Source organism: Pyxicephalus adspersus, chromosome 2, assembly GCF_032062135.1.
Source record: "Pyxicephalus adspersus chromosome 2, UCB_Pads_2.0, whole genome shotgun sequence".
Classification (NCBI taxonomy): Eukaryota; Metazoa; Chordata; class Amphibia; order Anura; family Pyxicephalidae; genus Pyxicephalus; species Pyxicephalus adspersus.
In genome coordinates this window covers 95,290,773-95,308,741 of record NC_092859.1, presented here as the reverse complement: position 1 = coordinate 95,308,741, position 17,969 = coordinate 95,290,773, and the positions used below count along the sequence as shown (strand labels likewise).

The 17,969-nt window shown below is 35.6% G+C and overlaps 1 protein-coding gene across 2 annotated transcripts in view; it reads right to left on the bottom strand.

The window, feature by feature from the left end:
- The window catches only part of CFTR (CF transmembrane conductance regulator), an 84,983-nt gene that overhangs the window by 56,177 nt on the left and 10,837 nt on the right, over window positions 1-17,969 (bottom strand). For both annotated transcript variants that reach the window (XM_072401562.1, XM_072401561.1), the window contains exons 2-8: window positions 14,347-14,457; window positions 13,059-13,170; window positions 8,072-8,287; window positions 7,899-7,988; window positions 3,902-4,065; window positions 1,894-2,019; window positions 525-771 (exon numbers count right to left, since the gene is read on the bottom strand). In XM_072401562.1, the coding sequence (XP_072257663.1) occupies window positions 525-771; window positions 1,894-2,019; window positions 3,902-4,065; window positions 7,899-7,988; window positions 8,072-8,287; window positions 13,059-13,170; window positions 14,347-14,457 (1,066 nt within the window). The remainder of the gene's footprint in view (window positions 1-524; window positions 772-1,893; window positions 2,020-3,901; window positions 4,066-7,898; window positions 7,989-8,071; window positions 8,288-13,058; window positions 13,171-14,346; window positions 14,458-17,969) is intronic.

Here is a 17,969-nt window from a genome sequence, read left to right as displayed (position 1 = left end):
CAGCCTTGCTCACCAGCTGCTAACAAATATTCCAAAGCATAGAATCTGTTTCCATTCATAGAGCCTGTGTTACTAAAGTTTATTGCAATCAGCTGAAGAGTCCACACATGAACTTGGGAATCATTTAATAAAGTGTGAGGTGATATAAAAATAAAAATTTATAATCATGTGCAGGAGGAAACGTGGAAGTTGTTGATTTTGATTGGCCACAAGGAGTTGTAATTAAAATGTACTTTGTTTGAACCCAATGATCGCTTTCCTTGATTTCAATTCATTTTAATGTAATGATCAATTACCAGGTAGATAAAAAAAGTTGTTCTAAAGTTGCCATGAGTATGGCCAGTTTGTGAGTCTGCTAAGTTCCAATAAAACCTGGGAAACCCTGGTGGATATAGCCTTAAAACATTAATTTTGTGTATAGACAGAGGTGGGCAGCTCCTGCTTACACTCCTATTATAAGTTCACCATTTTAGAGGACCTTCCATAAAACAGTAATATGGCACATAAGGGAATATAAAAAGTACCTGTATTTTATTGATAGCTCCCAGAGAGTCATACCAGGTCTGAACAGCCCATGGGAACTGACGTGTAACAGCCATTCGCAACACTATACAGAATGAAATGGTGGTAAAGATTTTACGGATGGTAATCCCTTCTTGAAGCAGATGTGGAAGAATGGAAAGGAAGACCACAAAGAAGCCTGAGAAGAAAAAAGCTGAGCTGTTGAAATATCGCACATAGGCTGCCTTCCGGGTAAGCTTCAGTTCAGTCCTGTGTAAAGAAAAGAACAGCACTTAGTCCAAAGTTGCATCATCATACGTCAGATCTGTTTCTTGTATTGTTTTATTACTCATCCATCAAGTTCGCAGTCATTACATGTCATTTCTCATAACTAGTAGGCTGCATTTTTTTAATGTGTGAAGTTTTTTAAATGTTATTCATGCTCAGTTTACACAAGACTTTTATAACCTATGCGTAGGTTTACCTTGTCTGAATCAAAAGGGCAGAAATTATATTTTGATCATAATCAGTTGTTGTAAAGAAGATCTTTCTTGTCATGCCAACTCTCTGGCTTCAATGTTTTGAGACACTAACCCAGAACAGGTACGCTGATAAGGTCTTTATATTTTCTAGTCGAAGCATGGGCAAAACAACCAAGCCATGGAAGGGTTTAATTTACCTAACAGGTCATCATACACATTTAGCATACTGGAAGATGTTTGAGAAATATGCTGTGGGATTTTTTCAGTTGTTATCTTATTTCCTTTGCAGTCATGCCCAACTTTTCATTGGTGTTATCACAGTTTAATTTTATATTTGGTGGAAGAAATGTTTTTATATTGGAAATTCTCTGATACTAACACTGTGAACCCAATCTTTTTCTCCACGTTTTAATTGTTTCGTTATTATCACATTTTTGACCTTGTTAGTTAAAATCTTATGTACAGTCTACACTCCATCAGATACTTGGCCTGATTTATTTCAAGCTCTCCAAGACTGGAAAAGACAGACTCTTATAGGGGAAACTGGGTCACGCAGCAAACCTGGAATGGGTTTCTTCAAACATATTTGCTATTAGTTGGAAAATGTTTTCAAACCTGGATCAGATTCATTCCAGGTTTGCTGGATCACGCAGGTTCTTTTATGATAGTCTATCTTTTCCAGTCTTGGAGAGCTTTATTAAATCAGGCCCATAGTGTACAACAATATCAATGGACAGCCATTGCAAACTGTAAGCCTAACACTAAAATACACCCCAGGTTAAATTATAAAATATATCACATGATCTGGAAATAGGTAAAATAATATACACATGACTGCATGATTTGTTGACCTTTTGAACATTTAGGAATATACACTATAAAAAGGTAAAAAAAGGGGAATCATTCTCACTGTCTAATAGTTTCAATTATTTTCTCCATGGCATCCTCCCAACAATAGGCTTTTACTGATTGTATGTTGTCAATAATTTCAGATGTCAGCACCAGCCTCTCATTAATCTTCCCTGCTCTCCGGTCTCTGTGAGAAATAAAAATGTGTAATTAGATTGTAGATAGATAAAACGACAAAGATAAATTCACATGAAACTGCATTCGTTGTTTTCATATTTGTTTGTAATTAAAAAGCTAGACAGACTGTGTCTATTATTATTATTATTATTATTATTATTACTAATAATAAAAAAATGGATTGAAAAAGCACCAACATATTACGCAGCACGTAAGGGGTGTCCGTGAGTTTATGGGATTTTAAGAAAACTATAGTCTTTATTTTTTTTAGATAAATTGTTGCCAACCAAGATGGCTAAAGTTCCTGAATCTGGAAAAAGACCAGGCAAGGAAATTTGTGTACGTTGTATCACAGAAGGAAGTCTGCTCTAAATCAAATAGGACAAATATAGGTCACTTTTATGTTGATTGTGATTTTTCATTGACTCTCATATAAAATCAGCACTTTTTATGTTTTACTAACTGAATATAATGCACTTATTGTGGATAATATTTTATTTTGCTCATGATTACAGAATTAAAATGAACTTTATACAAATTATTTTGTAAACATTTTCAATTATTTTCAGATTCTCCATCTCAATGCAGAGATAAGCTTAAGTGAAGATCTACATACTGTATGTATATACTATGGCCCTGATTTATTAAAGCTCTCCAAGGCTGGAGAGAATACACTTTGATCAGTGAAGCTGGGTGATCCAGCAAACCTGGATTGGATCTGGTCCAGGATTCAAAACATTTGCTAGCAAATAGCAAAGGATTTTAAGGAATCCATTCCAAGTTTTTTGGATAACCCAGCTTCACTGATCAAAGTGTATTCTCTCCAGCCTTGGAGAGCTTTAGTAAATCAGGGCCTATATGAGGGATGGTATTAAAATGGTACAGGTATTCCTAAACAAATAAAGTATATCAAATACTACTAAAAAGTATACATTACAGTGATAAGAGCCATGGGTACTAATGGCTTACAGAGGTTATTTTATACAGTTTTCCTATTGACAGCTGACATATGCATAAAAAGATCCTAGGTCTTTCAATATGTTTTTACATTTTGTGCACATCCTTGGAATACAATATTTGCCCCAATAAATAATTTCATGTACATTTTTTCCTCATATTAAAACACATACAACCCAATACTGTATTGTCTGCCAATTTTGCATTCAACTCATTTAAAAAATGACTAATGGTTTACAATCAGAAATACAATGTTAAGAGCTGTCCATAGTGCTGATCCTATGTGTTTGCAGAATCAGCAGTTACAGGGTTAATTCTTTCCCCACTTTTACTTGGGGACGCTAAACCAGCTTGAACTTTCTTCAACACCGGTGATAAGAACTTTTTAAAAGTGTCCCAATTCCCAAACCCCTTGTATCTGGTGCTGATAGCCTCAAACTCCTAGGTAGTCCTATTACACGAGAGGGTGCCGGCATGGAGGGTTTATATGTAACTCACCTACCATTGTATAGATAGCATCAGGTATAGGTGATTGGGAGGGATGTCCTTCTCAAAGCACACTTGAGCTGATATCAGCATGCTAAAGGAATACCAAATCACAGGTTGGCACCCAGGCTGCTATCTTTAGGAGTATTTTTTTTTTTTACCAAAACTAGCAAAAATCAGGAGTGTGAACAGGTTATGTTACCTAAGTAACAAATCAAGGGACAATTTCAGGCACAGGTAGCTTTTCCTGCTTAGATGAATCTCAAATCCTATTAATATTATTCTGTTGGACAATCATTGATTGCATACCACAGTTAACTAGGTGTTGTGGGATGGAAGTGGCAAACTGGACACAAGGAAGTATATTTATTTTTTCCTATTATCTTAACATTCCTGAGGCCATTTCTAATAAGAACTGTAATAATATAAAAGCAATTTAAATATTGTACCTGTACTTCATCATTCTTCGGCCTAGCCATGCTTGAAACAATGCAATCACGACAAGGAAACCCAGACCACAAAATGCAGAAGCCTGCAGTAAATCCCATATTAATCCAATAAGAAGTATTACTTGAAGTGGAGCAATCCATACAAAGTGTGCCAGGGCCAGCCCCTATATGGAAATATATCATATAGTATGATAAATATATCATAAATCATTAGTACAAGAAATATAAAACGTATTACACTTATCAATATTTGCATTTTATTTATAACAAGGATGTGGGACAATGCTGATAAAATACCAGAACAATGTTATAGAGTATTATAGAATTGTATTTAATATTTATTTATAATTTATCGTATATGAAGCTGACATCTTCTGCAACACCTTACAGAGACCGTCGATAGTCATGTCCACCAAATTAAAAATGCTAATTTTGCTTTGAAATTATATGATGGTACTACAGCCTGGCATTCCAATATTAGCACAAATCTCCCTTTGGTGCATTCCTGAGACTAGTTTTTAACTTCCTACTGTGAAAACAGTGGCAACATAAGATCTATATTTCACAACAAACTGAAATGTGGCAGCTAATTGTACTAAGACTACAGTAATGTCCTTCTAAATTCCACATCCTATGTGCAGGTTGCTTTGTGGCTTGCAAGGCACAAGCTGATCATCACTCCACATGTATATCCACTCATCATTGTATATAGAGGACCTCCCGATTACTGCCTATGAAATACTATGTACTTTTAGTATTTAATTTGTAATGTAGAAATTAATTTCTCTTATGAGAACCCAGAACTTTTTATATATGTATTATTCTTTTTAAAGCGATGTAATGAATACAGAAAAATCTCCCACTGTTCCTTCCAAATATAAAAAAATGCTACATCCTTAGTTTAGCAAAGGCTAGGCATCCATGATGCTCATCCTGGGGCCTGGGGCAACATGTGGTCCTTTGCTGTTTTTAACATGACCCTTGGTTCTTGCAGACATTATTTTTCCTACTGTCCTGAATTAGCAGTGATCACTAGCAGACTATTGTAATGTTAGCAGTCTCTGACCATCTCTTGAAGCATGCCTGATTGCCTTTGACCAACTCCAGTCACATGTGTACGGTCTTTCTGTAACATTGAATTCCCTGAATATTATGTGTGGCCCTTTAGTGACATTATGAGCCATAATATAGGCCCTCTGTATCAAGAGAGTTGACCACTACTGCTGTACATTTTCATGGCAATACTTTAAATAAATATGCACTCTCCCAATGCAACATGAGTGAGTACTGAATGATTTTACCATGCACAGCTGATTAATTTAGAATGAAACAGAATACGGTTACTTACAAAGCAAGGGCCGTGAAATGATTTCACAGGTTAAATACGATTTATTATGCAATAATGGCCATATAATCTAAGACCAAACAACTCCAAGTTTAGAAAAAGCACAGTGAACTCACAAATGCTGTATCAGTTTACCTGCTACTTTATAATTTAGATAACTCTGTTCACTGCATACAGTTTTATCAGCAACAGACACTGGGCAAAATAAATAGTGTGGAAGAGGAATGGTAAACCAGTTTTGCTAGTTTGATTAAACTTGCAGACTGAAAATTGCAAAATGAAACAAATGCTGTATCAGTTTACCTGCTACTTTATAATTTAGATAACTCTGTTCACTGCATACAGTTTTATCAGCAACAGACACTGGGCAAAATAAATAGTGTGGAAGAGGAATGGTAAACCAGTTTTGCTAGTTTGATTAAACTTGCAGACTGAAAATTGCAAAATGAATAAAGATTATGAATTGATATCCTATAAGGTTAGCCCACCAAAAGCTGTTTGGTAGGTGCTAGTATGGTTAGGTGCCTAGCACTCGTGCCTTGCGGCACTAGCGTCTTGGCCTGGACACAGTCTCTTTGGAGTTTGTATGTTCCCCCCATGTTCCATAAATTTCCTCTGGGCACTTCAGCTTCCTCCCATATCTTAAAAACATAAAAATAAGTGAACTGGCTCACCCCAAACTGACCCTAAACTATGTAAGGACATTAGACATTAGATTGTGATCTCCACAGGAGGGCAGTTAGCGACATGACTATGGTAAAGTGCTGCATTGCATGTTGGCACTATACATGATAAAATGAACTGTTTAAATAAAGGAAAACATTAAGGGGCTAAGAGGAGTAATTATCATCCTAACATCTGGGCCCTTTTCAGATTCCATTTGATTGTAGTTGTCTTTATGGCAAATCCTGAAAAATGGAATGCCTAGCCAAGATATGTAACCATCCAATAATGTTAAATATATTTTATTTTATGAATTAAAGAAATGCTATATTTGAACTTTCTATTGTTAAAAAAAATCAAAGCTAGCAATTTGGCCATCTCTAACTTTATTACTTTCTGAGTAACTGACCTGGAACTTGCACACATCTAGTATAGTCAAAACTTCTTCATTTGTGTTTTGTCTCAGTGACTATAAAAAAAAATGGAAGCCTAGGTGTTGTTTTCAGTACTGGCCATGATAACCAATATAAATCATTGCTAGTGCAGCCTTTTCTGGACTTTCCGGTGATAATCAAAGCTGAATATGGCCTTCAGCTTTTTTCCACTGCCTAACTATCATCCACATGTATCTGTCATATTTTTAGCCCTCCCCATGCAGTTAATTTGTTTTGACATAAAGATGTTACTGTTCACCATTAAACACATCTTGTACAGGCTTTGAAGTAAAAAGACAGCACGGGAGGCAGGCAGACACAACATCCTGTTGGTTCCGGGGTTAATTTCTCCCAGACAGCGTACACATCATATCATGGAGTAAGAGGCAGAACAAACTATTCCCACCATTCTTTATTGAACAAACAATGTAACTGACTCCGACGACTTCATAAATCACCCAGAGCCAGAATAGTACATGTATGACTGCTGTGAAACAGCGGCAGGACTTTAATTGCTAGCAATAGTGTAAACCATAAAATATATCACATGCAGAGATTATGTACCACTCATTATTATTGAGTCACAAATCTCACCATACAAACTGCTTTAATCATATTCTCTAGCCTAGTTATTTTTATGGCACATTCAGCTTACATATAACGTTTAACTATACAGTATGTCAGTCAAAAACAAAAGATATACGTAAGAGCCTATTAGGAATAATGATGTAAGATTTAATCTGCTGACTGAAAGACACTCTCTTGTCACTAGTGATAAACAAAGCAAATACACGTAAAGTTTAACTGCACTTTAGTTCCTCTGTTAAGGTAACCATAGGTATTTACCTAGTTTATCTTATAATTCAGATATTTGACAAGTCAGTTCTTTCCTTGGACCTTGTATTTGGTATAAATGACTGCAGCAGATAACCTCTGTACTCCAAAATCATATAACAAGTCAGTTGGTATGGACGTTTACTTAATAACTAGCCAAAGTGAAGGTTCTGTGCGTATTTCTATATTCCAACAAAGCCTAAAATGGGAAGTAGTGCAGATTTCTATAGACATTAGATGACTATTGACAGATCTGAGGGATTAGGGGGTGTCAAACAACAACTAGGTAGGAATGAGGATTAGGTTTAGCTTCTACCTTGCGTTCAACGTAAAATTCTTCATGTTAGAGGTTCAGTGGCCTTGACAAAACTATGGCAGTCTTGGTCAGCCAATTCATTTTTAAAGAATTATGCACTGCATGGCCTTTGAATTCTGGTCAGCAGGGTTACAATAACCAAGAATTTTTGCCAACTGCCTAACTACGTAGGAAGAGGGACACAGAACAGCCATCATATAATCGTGTCATTTAGGCACCCTAGTATGGTGTGACATGCTTTGACATGACATAACCTTGGAGTCATAGTTTTTTATATGCATTATGCAAACAAAGATGATGGAACAGATATTTAGAGCTCCAAGTGTGTATGCCATAAACTATACCCTTTGATGTTTGAGGCTTCATGGTAATAATGTTTAAGATCAACTTAAATTGAACTCTTACCTCATCAAATTTATTCAAGTTGTTTGAGAGGAGACTTACTAGCTGCCCCGTACTTATTTTATCCAGTACTTTGCTTGACAGTTTTAAAGTCTGTTGGGGATGAAAATGATAGAATCAATTATAGTTTAAATTCAGTAGCTATGAACATTAGGTAAAATATACTCTATTCTTACCTTTTTGTAAATCAAGCTGAACATTGCTATTCTCATCTGCATCCCGATATGATGAAGACCAAATATTGCTGGATGTAGCAGGAGCATTCTGACTGCAAAGAGTAAGGACAAGCCAATCGCCAAGTAGTAAGCAATAGACCGCTCTACAGTGTTACTTTGGTCGTAGGAAGCTATAATTCTTCCAAGGAGAAGAGGTTGAACAGCTTTGGTGACTTCCTAGAAGATGGGAGATGAAAAGATGAAAACCCTTTCCACTGAAACACATTTTATTAATTGTCTACAAATCTGGAAGCTATGGTTTTCTGCACTTGACATTCACATTCCCCCCTTGTATTCTCAAGTAAATAGGTGTGTAGGACTAGGGAACACTAAGTATATTAGGTACAGACAATCAGGGGACCCTGGCTTCTTAAGATATTTTTTTTTCACTATTCCTAGACAGATAACAAATTTTATATTTAACACATATTAAATCATTTTCAGATGTTACAACAGCAAAAATATTTATTGCAGAAGTTTTTTCTAACCTGCAATGATACGTAATCACTTACCAAATTACCTGTATAAATTTAGCCACCTATCAGGGTTTTGCCTCAGAACAGTTACTCAATCAAATACATTATTATGCCTCTCACTTTTTCTGTCTGTGAAGTAAACAATATTCAAACTTTAAAAGACAGTTCTTTTATAATAACAGGCCAGCTTACTAACAATTTACCCTTTGGAGTTCCTCTGTCTAAGTAACAATAACAGGTTTGAACTGTAAAAAGTTGATAATATCACATTTTTACTCTTTTGAACCTCTTCAGGTATCACTACACTAAAATCTCGGTTTTGTCCTAAATGGTTGCCAGCTCTGCTCTTTGTCATTGTTGTTTGTTACTGGCTTCTCAGTTCCACACAAAGTTCCTTGCTACTATTGGTTTAATTTATTGTATGCTGTTTTGTTGCTGTGTAGCTCCTGAGCCCAGGATGACTTACCTACATTAAACATGCAGATCAGGAGTGCTGATTGATTTTGCTGCATAAATCCATGTCAAGGGTTGATTTACTAAAATAGTTTAGATTATTCACATAGCAGAGTGAATGTTCACTCTGAAATGGATAGTTTAGTTAGCTTAGTGAATTAAGTGAAACTCTTAATCTTCCTTCAAGCGGAACTAAACCCAGCCAACTCACCTTCCTGCATTCTAGTTCTACGCACCACCAAAATCTTGCTTCTCTTTTCCTTTTTCCAAATGATCTTCAGCCAAATTAGATTGGCCATGCCAGGATGATGTAACTGCCAAGCAGGCACAAGGTACTTCATTCATCCAAGCACATGCAAGGGAAGCCTGGAATGTTGGTTTTCCATGGCAAGCAAGCAAAGCAAAGATTTGAGAATCCTGGAGTGACCAGGCAGGTAAAACACTTTATTGCAGAAGGGACTTCATCTGTTCCTCTGCAATAATGACCTGCCTGATCATACAGTTCCACTTTAAACGAACCCTGTCCAATCTAACAATCCAATCTAATCAAGATAACATAACATGCTCCTGTCTCACTACTTCTGTTACTCTTCTTGAATTCCAGGGACAGTGCTACCTGAAAACATATCAGGAACCACACGTCATGTGTTCTGTATGCAAGGTTACCCACTGTGTTTCCCACCTTTGGCTCTTTTTACACCGCTGTGTTTTCTAGTGTTCCAAATGTCATCAAAAGGTAACAGAGTGAAAGCGGTACCAAGAACAACAGGATTTGTGAGGAACAGAGTACATTTCGGGCCTCGATGACTTATTTTTTATTGTTGTATTAAGTTAACAGGCTGTCTTTACACAACACACAACACACTCAGCAGTCATTTACCAGATATTACTCCTTCATTATTGCTAAGAGTAGTTCACACTGTAAGGACGCTTTACACATCAATGTAAAGTATACCTAAAGACAAAACTTTACGGAAGGGTTGAAGGTATTTTGAGTTTTGTTTAGCATCTGTGCAACAATGGTCTTTCCAAGGGGACAAAACCCTGACACTTTTGTGGCATGCCCTAAACCAGGGGTGTCAAATTCTGGCCCACACTGTCCTTTTTTTTGGCCCCCCAAAGGAATCCTAAATTTGAACAGCAGCTGGCCCGCCGCTGCATTGAAATAGCGCCGCTACTACAATTCCCGGCATCACTGGCATCTTTAGCCCAGCCGTCTCTCTGCCTATGCGTGGCCCCAAATTGGACTGTTTTATAGACGCAAATAATGCGTGGAATTTTAGTAGCAGCGTTATTTCAATGAAGAGGAAGTTTCAGCGGCGGGCCACTCATAAGATTTAGCTCTGCATTGGCCGCATCTGGCATTTCCAGCACTCCCCCTCAGATGTACTTTCCCTTGCTACTCCAAGGCATTGACTTGAATGGTTGGATTTTCATAGAAGAATATTGTTATTATTATTGTTAGCCTGTGCAAAAAGTTTACCATTAAAATTTAACTCAGAAGGCTACAAATAGAGAAAGAGGCAAAAGATTTTTTCTTAAATAAAATAAAAAAAAATGTTATGACTCTTTCTCTATTATAGGCTTGTTCCAGATTGAATGTGAAGCAAAACCTCTTTGTTTCCATATGAAAAGGGTTTATATCTAATACGAAGGAAACATTTCCTCATTTTTTTCAATAAATTTCAAGGTTAGCCCGCGACTTTGTCAAAGTTTTAATTTTGGCCCTCTGTGTATTTGAGTTTGACACCCCTGCCCTAAACTATCAAAAGAAAAGCCGAAACAAAATGCATCACATGCAGGTGAGGGTAAAATGAGTTAAAGTTTAGGGACAATGTTGGCAGTCATATTTTGTGTGTTGCTGCCCAGCTTTCTTTATTGAGTTTATTTACATGAGTTCCTATTAGTTACAAAGATGAGCTGGATGTTGTCCAACCAGAAACTTGCTCTCTCACTTTTATTGTGGTGTCATGTGATCAGCCTCAAGCAAAAGAAACAAGTGTGAACATACTGTACTACCTGCATGGAGGAAAGCATATCACCTGGAGTCATAACTGCATGAACCTCTGAGCACAAAGAATATGAAATACATCTAAAATCTATGATACACTGACTTATATGACAACAACAAGAAAGATTTTGTGTCATTTCTCTTTCTTCATACATTCTGCCAGCATTTGTCAGTAATTTTAATTTGTTCTGTCAGTTCAGAAACATTGTATCGTTTTATAAAGGTCATTTGTTTGCCTATAAGCTGTTTTTCTCTCTATACTAGTTAAGAACAATGCAGCAGTTGTACACATCTGAAATGAAACAGGTTAAATGAGAGTCGAAAAAAAGCATGAATGATTATTGATGAATAACTAAACTTTTGGGAAGGCTTGGAACCTCTATGAGGGTTTTCACTGCTGTCTGCAAGATTTCCCCTAACTCCTGACTTGCTGACACTAAAATGGGGGGCGATGGTAAATTACTTCAATGTGGACACAGACAAAATACATTGATTTAGGATCCCTCAGAATAATCCCTAATAATAAAGCTTATAAGGTCAGTAATTTGCAAGGTGTTGAGGAGCATTATAAATCATTGCAGCTGAAATTTTGGTATATGCAATCAACAAAAAAATAAAGAGGAGTGACTAAAGAAAAGGACCAAGTGACCCATTAAGTTTTAGGTTGTTTTTACCTTTTTGTCTGATCCATTCAGAAAATCCATGACAGAAAATCCATTATCATATTATAACTGAGAAATGCAAGAATACCTGAATTCTTCAGTGTAATCATAAACTCGGTGTGAAGGATTATACAATTTAGAAAGTACTTATCTATATGTAAATCTCTAATACAGTGCTGGTGATGAAAAGAAAATCTTGGCATTGGCAACAATAATTAAAAGGTAATAGAGACGTTTTATTAATATTGGAATTGTTATCATTAGTTAAACATTCAGAGCTTCATGACAATAAAAAATCTGCAAACAAATTCTACCTGATTTTTACGGTTCCTTACAGTTGATACTTGTATGTTGATACATACAAGACATACTGTGCCAATACTAAACAGTATCGCCACTTAGGTGAAAAGGAAATCTACTTAGGACCTGATTATTCCTAAAGCCAGAAGTACCTATATTTGTACCCTAAGGGGGACAATAACCCTTAGGCATGTACAATATTTATACAAGGCATTTTGCAATTAAATTTTAAAAAAAATGATGTTTCCATTTTAGTCTGCACCAATTATATTGGCAAGTAATAATGAAATGTAATATGGCAGCTTTGACCCATTATGTACATTGATGATGTACAGAGAAATAATATTTCCTGCTTGCATGATCAGATTTTAGGGATTGTCTACAAAAGTAGTTGGGTGAGAAACTCCCATATAAGGTAATTCCTTCTAAAAGGTACAAACCAGGAGAATAACAAGATAAGGATTTATTAAAAAAAAGCCAATTTCTAAATCCTTGTCTTGTTGACTTTCTGATCTGTTGCAGTTTTAATATAGGGGGAATGACATGTGTTAAACAGTGAGTGACTCATTTACTGTACATCAACCTACTTCCAAAGAAATGCACACACTGCAGCTTTCCTCACTGGAGCATAGAAAGTGCACTAACTTATTATATTGAACCAGTCACTCCGATTTAGGTAAAGGTAACCTTTCACAGAGAAAGAATGCCCCACTATTGTACAGACATGTTGCTTAACTGTGACATGGTTAGTTCCACAATGTCTGATGCTAGGAGTAGAGATGGCTCCCCTCTTCTTTTGCATATTTGATTGACTTGTGCTATGTCAATTCTAGAGGTGGGGAGGTTTTTCCATTTATTTGAGGTGCACAAGTATAACCAGTTAAGCCTTTTAGATCAGGGAAAAAACATATAAAAGCTTCACTTGAGAGTATTTATAGTTATATGTTTAGTTCACCTCTAAAACTACTACTAGAAATATACAAACACACATTTTTATTCAAATATCATTTTTAAAAAGCGTAGTAGGTAAAACTCATTAAAATTACCCCAAGATACAACAGGATGCCGTAAAAAAGAAATTTCCAGAAAAAACATCGCTTCAGTGCATTTATTAATTTGGGGTTGTTCTTTGATGTTGCCAGTTCCCTGTCCCATTCTCTGAAATAAAGCACAAAACAAGACAGTTATCCATCAGCAGCTGCGTTTACACTTGGAGCACATTGCTTCATTCCCAGGTATTTCCAGGGAAACTCAGCTAGTGCAAGTAAGGATGCTAATAAAACCAGGGCTTTAGTATCCCAGTGGGATCCATTCTTCATGGTGCTAAAACGTAAGCTCACCACCAGTTCATTCACATATTTGGCAGATTTAGAAAGCTGACCGTGTATCTCATGGCAGGGAGTTAATTCATGTAAAGGTCACATTGTATGTTTAGAAAAAACTGCCAGACTTCTTAAGACCAATGCAGAAATAATAGGCAAATAAAGCTTTTGGAGTTCTTCCAGTGCCTTGCAAGATGAAAACAAAGGCAGACTATTCTAACTGGTAACAATGCAGACAAAGATGACTTGTTGGTGGAATAACATGTTATCTATTAGTGAAGAAAAAAAGTAAAGTCCTAACAGAACTTTTCTTACATTCCTATTGTTATTATTCCTTAATGTAATGTGATAGAAAAAACATTATACGTTGTCAGGCTGCCTAAAGTGATTCAATTTTTTGCATCTTGCAAGTAAATATATTATGTGTTTTGATGCCATTATGAACACATAATTTCTAAAATGCAGCCACTAATATATGCTTTCTTTTTTAAAAGGTAAGATATACATAGATGTAGTATGTATAAAGTATATATATATATATATATATATATATATATTTATTTATATATATATATATATATATATATATATATATATATATATATATATATTTATTTATATATATATATATACATATATATATATATATATATTTATAAAAAAAACAATGTACATAGAGTTTTGTAGTATATCTTTCCCATTATATGTGTTGGAATGTTGCGTATGTAAGCATATTTTAACCACCCTAACAATTTTTCTCCCAGACTGTTACAAGAATATGTTACCGCCATATACCTCCACCATGGCTGATCTTGGTGAGAACAAAAAACAACAGTAATTGGCCATCATTATCCAATGAAGTCAAGGGTTATTACATGTACAGCTGTCATAAGTCTTTATTGTTGTTTAGATACAGGTGCTTAGAGGCTAAAATTGATGCCCCACTAAACTGGAGTTTGTTAGCATACACGTGCAGGTTGGTATAAACTGGTAATGGCATAGATTTCTTTACCTTTCAAGTCGTTCTGACAGATTATCTGCAGAATCTTCAGTGGAAATTTGATAAATATCTGACAATTCCAATCGCTGCCTGTATCCTTTCTTTAAAATTGGCTTGGTCCAACTGAAAAAAAAGGCACACTTTAAATACTAACACAAACACAACATACATACAAATTTGTTCTGTTTCTGGAACACATTCACATTTAGGCCAAACTTTACAAGCTATATTTTGAAAACCAACTTCATCCCTGATCTTGGTACACATTAGTTTTCAAGCGCATTCAACAAACTTTTCATCAGTAAAAAAGAACCAGATTAGTAAAATCCAAATTTACCTATATGTGTTGCAACAATAAAATGATCTAAATCTGTTGGAAATAGGTTGTTTTTGTATCCACTTGGACATGTTTTTTTTTAAATAATATATACTACAAAATATTATCTGAGTTTGGATTTCCTATGTGTAAAGGCTTTCTAAAATCTTTTGGGCAGTGTTCTTTCCTTCTCCTGTATCATGGTTTATACTTTCCTATTATAGAGGTTTGTCATCTGCAGTCCCTGTTTATTCTAAAGTAATGCATAATATGATGGTGCTTTCTAAATATAGGGTAATAAAAAACCCAAAAAAGCGTGTTAATATTATCGTTGCAGTTTATTAGTGGGTAAAAATAAATGTTATAATTTTGATAGACCCAGTTGAAATACTTCACAATTAAAACGGAAGTTTTTTTTCAATGATGTATACTTGGATTAGTCAATAAAAATGTTAGCATCAAGTTTCAACCACTTGATGACAATCAGACAATTGCTTTTAATCATCTATTAACATCTCATATGAAGTTATACCAAGTAATCTGTGCAAGTAAATCCCATTCATAAACACAATGACCTCTAAGCAGGGTCTGCCAGATACTGTTGTTTGTTCTTATTATATTTGCAGTTTGTCATACAAAGATTAGTGTACCAGGCTTATTGCTAGGAAATTAGGAATTCATTACTGTACCTTTCTGACAATGCAACATGAAACATGCTTTGATTTGAAGGATGGAAAAAATCTATCCTAAGAAGAGTGACACAGTGGACCTCTATATAAGCCCTTCTCAATGTTTTTACCCTAAAGTAACCATTAAAACAATATTTAGATCCCAGGGAACACCTGTTAAAGCCAAATGATTGGGATTCAGTGGGACAATGCTCCCACACAGGTGGTGAGGGGGATCAATGCTCCTCTTTTTAATGGTGGTCAAATTGCCACTCTTACAGACAGCTAAAACAAAGATCTGGTATGTTATAAGGAATATCTAGGAAAGTTCATTGTCCCTAAGCAATACCCTGGATAATGTTCTGTTCATCTGGAATTCCTTGTGCAAAAATAGGGTGCCAAGGTACTCCCGTATCTTTTGTTTCTTAGCTTGATATCTACAATTAAATCTCAAGGCACTGTTCCATCTGACTAGAGATCCCTAGAGATTTGAAGTATGATTTTAGACCCCTACAATTTATACTTTAGGCGGAGATTCAGATGGTTGCAAAGCTAAGGGAAGCAGGGAAATGCTTTTCTGAAAAGGAGATCAGCAAAAGCAAAACTGTAGTGAAACCCTGACAATATTCCTGTTAGGGCTATTAGTGCAAGTTTACGTTTATAAATCTCTAACAAAGCAGATCAGTACTGAAAATGCAAATTTGCGAATAAAAGTATTTTGTAACATGTTAACGTGCTTCATACCACAGATCTGGGTATATCTTGCTTTAAACTACAGCTACTACTGTGCAGCTCACAATACTAAGGAAGTCTGAGTGTAACTTTTTTTTTATCGCTGTAACCCCATACATAGACTAAATGACAACACCTACTTGTTTTATTAGCCCTAACCTGGCTTAGAATATTGGTAACATATTTAAATATCTTTATTTAAGATGTTTTTTCCTACTAACAATGAAAAAGTGTAGCCAATAATATACAGGTAGTCCCCAGGTTACATACAAGATAGGGACTGTGGGTTTGATAGGGACTGTGGGTTTGTTCTTAAGTTGAATTATTTTGTAAGTCAGGAACAGGTACATTATTTTAATAAATGCAATTAGGACAGATGTTTGTCTCAACATATTAGGCAGCTTAGTATTATTATCACAATCAAAGCAAGAATAAAAAATTATGGAGCCTAGACATTCATTAACTTCTGGAGCAAGCTGTGCTTTGATATGCAAAAAGAAACAGAGTTTGTCTTGGTTAATAAAGAGTTACCAAAAGAAACAAAATATTGATAGAGATTTCAATTTAAGCGTGTATGTTCATTCAGTATCAAGAATGTAGCTTCCCATTCTTTAATAACTTCAGTTAATAATAAGAGACAAAGACAATTACTGTGCACCATGCTTTATTGGGGACTTTTAGTGCAGTGTTCCATGTATGGCTTTCCAATGATGGACAAATATCCACCTAAAACATTGAACAAATAGTTTTCTCTAGCATTTGATAGCATGATAGCATTTTTTTGGGTTGTCATGAGAATGTAGTAGGTACTTAGTGGGGTCAACACCCAAATCTGTACTTGTTAGTTTTCTAATTAGTTTGCAGACTGTTGCAAAGAAGAGTCGGAGAATAGGACTGTACATACCCAGATAATGGATAGGAGCATTCCTGTTCTTTAATTGCTATGCAAACATGCTGAGGTCATGGTATGGAGCATTTTTTGTAATTTCTGAAGAACTAATTAACACTAAGATGAAAGTTTGTAGCCTATTTTTGTGTTTGTGTTGCTATTGAAGCTCTGTGTGCAAAACAGAATATATATTTGCTTGGTTCCTTGGTGAAGGTTGCATCTAAATCCCTCTCCACCAGGAGCAAACTCAATCAAAGGGTAAATGATAAAGGTATAACTCTGTCTAATTATTAATAAAATTTAATAAGAACAGGAGGAAACTGGCTTCAAACATTTTGGTATAGTTTGAATAACTTCAACCTAAGTATTGAAATGAGGAAGGCAATCATTTAATTGGTAAATTTTGTTGTATCATTTCCGTTCTGGTCTTGGGAATTGAAATATAAATGGCATGGGACTTGGATATTTACATTGAAGTTTGATAGAGTCAGAAAGTTAGGAAGATTAGGGTATTAGATTGGGTCATAAAGAAGATGAGGTCACCGAATAGGTGGCTACTTTGTACAGAGTACATTGAAGAATACTGGGATATTTCTAATATAGCTGCGTAGAGGTTCTAATGATAATATAAGTTTAAAAAGAGTAAATAGCAGCCCTGATGAGTGCCATTGTATAGTGGAAAGTAGTCTGAAAGATTTTCATTAGCTGGAGCCCTGACTTTATTTGGTTTTATAGAGCAGAGTGCAAACAGGGACTCCTCTTATCTAATGTGGTATTTGATAGGGTCTCGTGATTTGTTGCAAGGACTGTATGGCTTTTATATAGGATGTCAGTTATGAAAAAGTCATGGGGTTTGGGTTATAAGTGAGAATGTTATGGGATTGTATGTTGAAAAATCTGTATAAAAATCCTTGGGACAGTGTGCTATTTCAGCTGATGTATGGGCTCAAGTTCCATCTTTGTGAAGGTCTATGTATAGAATATATAAATGCAAGTATGAAGGAGAGTTTTAGTCAACATCTTTCCTTGT